We start from the raw sequence: 8,838 nt of genomic DNA on the forward strand, positions 1-8,838 counted from the left end.
TTGAGCTGGGCGTCGCTCCGAGTTTTCTATTGCGCGGGCCGGAATCTCTTTGCTGAAGGTGCAGGAGGTTCTTGGGTGATGCCTGTCGCTGCGTTAACGTCTCTTGAGCTTCCAGAGCCCTCTCCTGGTGCATCACTAAGGGTTTGGGATGGAGAATAGAATTACGCCCAAATGAAGGGATGTTAGCTAAAAGCCAAGGTCTGCCCTCGGTGAGCCCCGAGCGGGTCTGCTTTGCTCCCTCTTCTTCGAAGAAGGGCTTTAACACCCCTCAGCATCTGCTGCGTCGCCACGAGGAGTGAGAATTTCCCTTTTGTCTCCTCCGGAAGAGGAATTTAAGTCTTTTTTCCCTATGAAATCTTGCAGGAGGCGGCAGAGAGGCTGCATGGTGGGCCGCCTCGGAGACCCGAATCCCATCCCCTGGCTGATTATCATTACACAGGTAAACGAGGAGAACAGATCCCGGCATTCCTTTTGCTCCGATTGAATTGAGTCTTAAAAATATTCTTTTGGGGTGGGGAAAGGAGAAGTTTTAATCCCTTTCTGGGGCTTTTGGAGGCGCGGGATGCCGATTCCAATAATTTGCGTGTCGCTGGTTAATTCCTAGGCTCAGATATTTGGACACCGGTGGAGGAGCAGTTGTTTAAAGAGGCTTTTTACATCCATAAGAAGAATTTTCGCCTCATACAGAAGCAGGTATAAAGCCGTTAGAGCGAGGCGCAGCTTGTTAGCGTGGGCAATTTTAACCCAGAAAGTCATATTTTGAGTTGCGTGTTGGAATCCTGTTCTTAGGACGCTTCTTCTTGCTAAAAAACCACCGGTACAAGGCCTATTTTTGCCCTAATGTGTGACCACAAAGGAATATTTAATACCTCTGGGAGAAAATACCAGAGATATTATAAGAATAATGACAGTTTAATGACTTGCTTAAAAGCACCGAGACCGCTAATCCCCCATAGGCTAGCTGGCTATGAAGTACATATTTTCCCAAATTCAGACAAGAGAGTTCTAGAAGTGCAGTTTTCCCCAGCATTACAAGAGAAGTTAGTGCTGTGTCGCTCACAGCAGGACACCGGGTAATGGCGGTGACAGACGGAAGATGTCACTGCGAGCCGATTGTGATGCGTGAGGTGAGTTGCCGGGCAAGTGATGACCTGCAGAGGAGGCCGCCGCCTGGTGACTGTGACCACCCCGGGAAGGCGGAGGGCTAGTCGCCCCGCACAGAGGCCCCGGGCTCAGTGTGCAGCTTGCACTGTGCAGTGAGGTCCTCGTCCTCCTCCCGGCTGGGCACGGCCGTCTTCTCCTGAGGTACCCCGTGTGCCACAGGGCGCTGACGATGGCTTCTGCCTGGGAGAGGAATCGTCACTACGGGGACCTACAGAAAGCAGTCGCTTTCCTCCCCTCGCTCCTTGCTGATAGCTCCCTCAGGAGCAACGACACCACTCAGAGTGTCCACGGAGTGCTGCTCTTTGCGGATATCTCAGGTGGGGGGAGCAGGGAGGAGCAGCCACGGACATGAGCCATGTGGGGACACAGCAGGCCCTTTGGAGCCCCTCAGAGTGGTCATCTTGTCACTGCTGAGGTCTTCTGCTGGGACGCCCACAGAGAGCGGGATGGGTGACCTTGGGCGGTCCATCAGGGCTGCCACCAGTGCGGAGCTGGCACGGGAAGGTGTCCCCTACAGGCTCTCGGGCCGGGCATCGTGGAAACAGCTGCCAGGTCTTTTGGCCCACATGGGCATTTCCTGATTTCTGGATGTCCCTGTTCCAGGTTTCACTGCGTTGACCGAGAAATTCGTGCAGAGGAGCGGCGTGGACAGAGGCACTGATGAGCTGGCGCAAACGCTCAATGAGTACCTGTGCGACATTTTGGAGGGTAGGAGCCGTGCTGCAGGACTGTGTGGCATCGGGCCGTGATGGTGGAGGGTGGAGGCAGCCTGGCAGAGGGCCTTGCTCTGTGGCTTCTGGAAGAAGGTGTCCACATGACTCTGCCTTTTCTTCCCTCTGTCCACAGAGTTCCTGATTTTTGGAGGAGACATCTTGAAGTTTGCTGGTAGGTTCTTGGGACGACGATGACCTTGGGCACTGAGCTGTAGCATTTAACTCCTGTGGCGGCCGTTTGCTCTGCGCTCCTTCTCAAGAGGCTCTGTGCAGCGCCTTGAGCCAGCTCTTTGGCCACGCACGCACCCCTCCAGCAGTGCCCTCTCTCCAGTGCTGCAACTGCGGAGGAGCGCTCGGGACAGGGGGTGTCACCGCTGCCAGCCGTCTGCTGCTGTGGCTGGCCCGGGATAGGAGAGGTGTCCCGGTGCCCAGGACATGGTCCCCCAGGACGATGGCCTCCCACAAGCCCATCTTCCTCCGCACGGCAGCTGGTTTCTGCTGTCTCTGCAGAACCAGACCGTAGGTCGGGGAGAGTCAGGTCTCGGCAGAGCCTTTACCTTCCCTCCCTTTCCCCAGGAGATGCTGTGCTGGTGCTGTGGAGAACACCACCCCAGGAGGTGGCCAGGACCATCAGCCTGGTGCTGCACTGTATCTGGCAGATCCAGAAGTACGGAAGGCGTGACACAGATGTGGGGCAGAAGATCCAACTGAAGATAGGTACGGGCGCTGTGCCAGACGCAGCTGTGTGGCACTCTGCCATGCCACAGGGTGCTTCTGGTTTGCTGGGCTTCTGGGGCAGGCAGCTGGGGATGACGCCTGGCGCACTCAACACATTCTCAATGTCAACTCGGTTCGTCTATTTCTAGACGCCTGTTTTAGGGACTCGTGTCAGCGTCTCCCCCAGGAGGAGGGAGGATGCTCTACCCCTCCGTAATGCCCGTCTCCCCGCTGGGCTTCAGAGGAGCTTCTGAGCAGCCGAGATGCTGGGGGCTGTGGAGTTCCAAATGTTCCTGTGTCAGTTCTGCTTCTCCTTCTCCCCAGGGGTCTCTGCAGGGACCATGAGCCTCCTGGTTTTCGGAGATGAGAGCTGGCAACACTTCTGCATTTTTGGCCCGTGCCTGGCTGAAGTTCGTGACGCCGAAGAGGTTGCGGGTGCAGGTGAAGTTGTCCTCTCGGCAACCTGCTGGGAGCTCTGTGAGCAGCACCGGCTGAGGACCAAGCATCTCGCAGGCACAAGAGCTGTGCAGGCAGGTGGATGGGACGGCCTCGAGAGCCATTCTGAGGGCCTGGGCCTGGCCATGAAGGAGGGAGGTGTCGGAAGGCTGAGGAGATGAATGTGGAGAGAGTTGTAGGTGGGAAAGCGGGCAGGCAGGGGAAGGTCTTGTCCTTCCATCTCAAGGGTAACCGTGGGCTGGGCTTTCTTGCTTTGAGGGGTCAGGAGGCGCTGGGAGGGTTTGAGCCCCAGCAGCAATGTCCTCTGTGGGCCATGGAGCTGTGGTTGCTTGGAGATGGGCATGCTTGGAGAATGGCTGTCCAGCTCCGGTGCTTCTGAGGAAGCACTGCTGTCCCATCCAGCCAGGTGGGCTACTTCTCCCCTTCTCTGGGCAGTGACGGTGGAGGGCAGGCTCTGTCCCCTGGGAGTCCTGGGGAGGCCAGTGGCAGTGCTTTCATTCTGTGTGTCTTCAGGTGACGGGCATGGATCCGATGCCTTGGTCCGAATGCCAAGACGCCTTACGCAAGCTCGTACAAGACCCAGTGAGACACCGCTCAAAAAGGGAAGGTGAGTGCCCACTTCCCCTTGCTCTGTGATTGTCCCGAAAGGTGGGGCTTTGCTGCTTCAGGGGCCAGAGAGGAACCACCTCCTCCCTCTTCCCTCTGTCCGTTAGCACTCAGGCTGTTGGGCCTCCCAGGGCGGTGGCTGCTGCCGCCTCCTCCTTCCAGGGGAGAGCTCTGCCCTCAGCATCTGGAGGTGGCAACATGAGCAAGCGCAGAAGACTCTTTCTCCCCCGGTTCCAGGGCCAGGCCCTGCTTTGCAACAGCTCGTAGTCCCGTCCACCCAGCGACCACCTGCCTTTTCTCTCCTCAGGTGCCATGAGGCCTGCTCTTCTCTTGCCCAGTGACCTGAACGCCGAGGATGTGCTTAGGAAGTACATACCAGTCGCTGCTCTCGGGAAGGTACGGCAAGGCCACCGCTGCTGGGGGCTGCATTTTCGGAGGGCAGAAGAAGTGGTGCCTTGCAGAGATGGAGCTCTTACGGGAACAGACCAATCAAAGAAAATGCGCCCTGCGATGACAACGCAGGGAAACTGAGCCCGGGGGCACCGGTGCCGCACCATTGTCTGCGTTGTCCTCAGAGAGACATGGGTGGCAGGAGGAGGACTCCTGTCCCTCTGTCTTTTCCGTGGCTATGGTTCTGGGTGTGCCGCGGACACGATGGTGGGATAAAGGGGAGATTCCCCTGAAGTCCCTGGAGCATCCCTGAGGGTCTCCCCTCATGTCCGTACCGGTCCCCAGATGGCGTGTTAGCGGAGCAGCCTTCTCTCCTTTGTCATTTGTGTTATGACTCGGCGTCTGCCTGCCGCAGGCTGGGCGGCCTGCCCGCCCTTTTGCACTGAGAGGAGGATTTATCCCTTCCTCTGCTATTACCCGCTATCGCCAGCACGCCTGCTCTCCCTCGGTACTGGTGTGGGCAGTAAGAGCCCGGGAGAGCAGGCTGGTGAAGCCGTCGTGCTCTTGTCTTCCAGCTCGATGCAGGACTGCCCATGGATCTCCTCTCTGAGCTACGGCCAGTCACCTGCATCTTTGTCCAGCTGCAGCTTGCTGCAGGTACCAGCTCGGAGCATCTCAGCACCGTCCTCAAGGAGGCCAGCAGGGTGATGCTAGAAATCCTCTCTCCTCACAAGGGCCACATCAACAAAGTCCTCCTGTGTGATAAAGTGAGTGGGGGGGAACGGTGGCCTCCCCCAGCGCCAGAGGGTGGGCAGTGAGCGCGAGGGAGAGACTCCCTCTTAGGCGCTGTAGCAACATGTTCCACATCTGTCCTGGGCAGGGCTGCACGTTCCTCTGCGTGCTGGGACTCCCTGGAAACAAGCTGCCCTGCGAGAGCCTTCACGCCCTGCAGAGTGCTCTGGAGATCTTCAACTCGTGCTCCACCATGCTCAAGGAAACAGAGTGAGTGTGTGGCGGGGGTCGGCGGGGTGCATGCTGCCTGGGACGGCGCAAGGGGGCTTCCCAGAAAGAGATGTGCCTTCTAGCTTGCTCTCCCTTGTCCCTGGCAGGAAGGAGGCAGTGCCCTGCGAGGTGCAGGCAACCCCTGGGCTCAGCCCACGGCAGCCAGACGGAGTCCCTCCAAGCACACTCTGCTGGCCACCGTGCTGGAAAGAGCCCTCGTGAGGGCCAGAGGCCGCTGCGGCCAGAGGCAGGCCCTTCTGGGCCACTGCCCCATGAACGGGGATGGGGCCCAGCCACCTGATCCCAAGTGGCTGTCATCGCCAGGCGGTGACATGGCGGGCGCCTTCTTCCCTCTCTCTTTGCTCACAAGAGGGCTGTGGCCCTGCCCGTGCTCTGCCCCTGCCCCTTGTCCCTTGCAACCTGCAGATGTTGCACCCCTGAGCTCTCCACGTCCCCGAGACCCACGCTGGCAGGGCAGCACAGCCGGTGGCCCAGGCTGGCACCGAGGGGAGGTGTGGGAAGGGATGAAGCCAGGCGGGCAGGACTGCGCCTGGGGCGCTGCTCAAGCCCTGCTGTTTCTCTGTGTGCCAGGACAATGTCTGTGGCAGTTACCAGAGGGACGATGTTCTGCGGAGTCACTGGCCACCCGCTGAGACACGAATACACAGGTATTGGCCTGGAAGGGTGCCGCGGGGCTGGCGGCACGGGCCACACCGACGCATGCTCTCTCTCTCTAACGCGTGCTCTCCCTCTGGCAGTCCTTGGCCAGAAGGTGAACTTGGCTGCCCGGATGATGGTGCACTACCCTGGGCTGGTGTCCTGTGATGCAGTGACCTACGCCGCCTCCCGGCTGCCCGCTTCCTACTTCAAGGAGCTGCCGGAGAGAGAGATGAAAGGCCTCAGCCAGCCTGGCCCTGTCTATCAATACGTGGGGGTCACCGAGGAGAGGTGAGTGTCCTCTGAGACGGTCGGAAGCCCTGGCGTGGCAGGCTTTTTGCCCCTCTCCCCTGCTGTCTCCAGCTGCTGAGAGAGCAGGAGTGAAACCACAGGGATGGGGAAGGTTTGTCTGTCTTGGTAGACACAACCTGGCCTTGTGGGCTGGGTCTAAAGGGCTTTGGGCTGTGCTTTCCGTGCTGTGCTTGCTCCACCACGTGCCCTGGGAATGCTGACCCAAGGAGTTTTCTGTCCCAGCTGCTCCGAGCAGGAAGCTTTGGGCCAGTCTGGTCCCCATGGGGAAACGTGGACCATCGGGACACTCTTCCTCAGGTCTTCCTGCAGAAATCTCAGCTCTTCTGGGCCAGGATTTCACCTTCCCTTTAGAGGACGGTTTGAAGGTTACCACTGCCGTCTCTTTGAGACTGCGGGAAGACTTGAGCCAAAGGTGCCAGGTGCTTGGCGTCCCAAGCCCTTCAGGGACACAAGTCCCCCTTTCAAAGACGCTTGGTGTTCTTGGCCAAAGTGGTAAAGCTGTCTCCCAGCCAACAGCACGCCCTGGCTTCTTTCACGTGTCTTCTCCTGTTTCTCTGGGTTTGGCCTCTGGGGATGGACTCTTGATATGTTCTTCTGTCCCACCGTGGCCGCTGGGCTTCTTTACGCTTGAAGCTGTCGTAGCGTGTCAGCTTGAACTTTGGCTGGGAAAGCGTGCAGGGGATAACAGCCTGCTCCAGAGAAAAGCCGGTACCCGAGGAGCACCTCCTTCCCTACCACGCCAGGCTGCTTCTCTAGGTCCCCTGGCTTCTCACCATCTCATTGACTTGTGTTGTCTTTTCCCCTGCTTGTAGCATCTTTGGCGTGGGTCTTACCAAGAAGAGGTCGGAGTACGTCCCCTTGCTGGGTAGGTGGAGAACGCCTTGCTCTTCTGAAGCCCAGGTTCTTCCCCTTGGTAACTTTTAGTGCCTTGCTGGGAAGGGAGAGGCTTTTACCAGGGATGGTGTTGCCTGCAGCAGCCCTAAGAAAGCGCCGCCTGTCTTGGTCTCTGCTTGCTTGATATCTTTGGGTGGAAAACGAGGTGGGGCGCCTGCTGCTCCCTGCTGTCTTCCAGAGCTGGTAGGAAGGTTGCTTTCAACTGTGGAGCTGCTCACAGCCTGGGGGCTAAACTGATCCCTGTCTTTGGGGTCAGGAAAGAGATTTCCTTCTGCCAAATCGATGGAGAGTTTTGACGGTGGGTTCTCCTCCTTCTACTCCTCAGAGCTGCTTTCTTGGCAGCATCTGGGCGAAGACACGGAAATGTCAGGAGGCAGGGGATGCCTGTATTCACTCGGGGTCTTGCCGAATGTTTTGGGCCCTGTTGTGGGTTAACCCCGCTTGGCAGCTCAGCCCCACAGAGCCACTCGCTCCCCACAGTGGGATGGGGAAGAGAATCGGAAGGGTTAAAGTGAGAGCACTGGTGCGCTGAGATACAGACAGCTTAATAGGGAAAGCAAAAGCTGCACACACGCCCAAAGCAAAATCAGGCATTCATCCACTGCTTCCCATGGGCGGGCAGGCGTCTTGCCATTTCGAGGAAAGCAAGGTTTCATCACGTGTGACGGTGACTTGGGAAGACAAATGCCATCACTCCGAATGTCCCCCCTTCCTCCTTTCCGCCGGATTTTCTTGCTGAGCACGGCGTTGTATGGTCTGGAATAGGCCTTTGGGCAGTTGGGGTCAGCTGTGGCGGCTGTGGCGGCTGTGCCGCCTCCCAGCTTCTTGTGCACCCCCAGACTGTTCGCCAGCGGGGCAGCGTGAGCAAGGGAAAAGGCCTCGACGCTGCGCAGGCGCTCTTCAGCCATAACTAAAACCTGGTTGTGTTATCAACAGCGATGTTTGGTCACAAATACAAAACATAGACCTGTACAGGCTATTGCTGAATAAAATTAACTCTAGCCCGGACCAAACCAGAACGGGACTGGCGACGCTGCCTTAGCTACTGGGAGGTGCTGTGCAGCTCACGGCACAGCGAGGAGATGCTTTGAGTCTGTTTGGGACGCAGCTGCCTGAACCGGCTGCAGTCATCCCTTACAGTCTCGTGCTGGATCGCTGCGGGGAGTCGCATGGGGCCGGCAGAATCTCCGTGCCTGTGGGATAGGGGAGAGGGCGAGGGGGCTGCGCTGTGGGGCAGGCAAGCAGGTGGCCCCGTGACTGCTCTGAGGAAGGCAGAGGTGCCCAAGCGTGGACGAGGAGGTGGGAAGGAGGCCTGGGTGCCGGCAGGCTGGCCGATGTGGTAGCGGGGAGGGAAGCTGCGGTGGAGGGTGCCCGCAAAAGGGACGGCTCTTTGCTTTTCAGCACGCCCCCAGCAGCTCGTTCTCTGGTTTGTCTTCGCAGGTCGGAAGCAGGAGACTGACCTCTTTGTCAGCTGCTTGAACGCCTATAGGGATTCAGGCCAAAGGAACATCCTGGCGGTTGAGGGCACGATGGGCTGTGGAAAGAGCCACTTACTTGCTGAACTGGCCTCTCTAGGCCAGGATGCTGGCCACAGGTACAGGTTTTCCACCTGTAGCTTTGCGACGCTGCCCCTGCCCATCCCCTGACAGCTGTGGAACGCTCCAGCCCCTCTGCCAGGGTACCTGGCCCTTGGACTGCAGCCTCCCGACAGAGCCTCCTGGAGACACTGCCTGGGAGCACCTGCGTGCTCCGCTCCCGCCTCTGCCTCTTTGGGGAGTTGGAGGTGGCTTCTGGAGCCACGGCCTTTCCTCCTTCCCCCCTGGGTCAGGCGCAGATAGAAGGAAAGAGCCCAAGCTCAGTGCTTTTCATCCCACTCCAGACCCCAGAGACAGCAGGGCTGCCTGTCTCAGAAGCCCTGCTCGCCCTC

General features: G+C 58.7%; 1 protein-coding gene across 1 annotated transcript; it reads left to right on the forward strand.

Moving 5' to 3' along the window:
• Window positions 1–1,459: 1,459 nt before the first annotated feature.
• On the forward strand, window positions 1,460–5,988 carry LOC128917649 (adenylate cyclase type 10-like; the record flags this gene model as incomplete). Its single annotated transcript, XM_054220997.1, has 7 exons — window positions 1,460–1,481; window positions 1,768–1,872; window positions 2,011–2,042; window positions 4,784–4,813; window positions 4,927–5,048; window positions 5,640–5,716; window positions 5,807–5,988. Coding segments are annotated over 7 exons (570 nt in total), but the record flags the coding sequence as incomplete, so codon positions are not given.
• Window positions 5,989–8,838: the final 2,850 nt, after the last annotated feature.

Source organism: Rissa tridactyla, chromosome 14 (genome assembly GCF_028500815.1).
Source record: "Rissa tridactyla isolate bRisTri1 chromosome 14, bRisTri1.patW.cur.20221130, whole genome shotgun sequence".
Taxonomy (NCBI): Eukaryota; Metazoa; Chordata; class Aves; order Charadriiformes; family Laridae; genus Rissa; species Rissa tridactyla.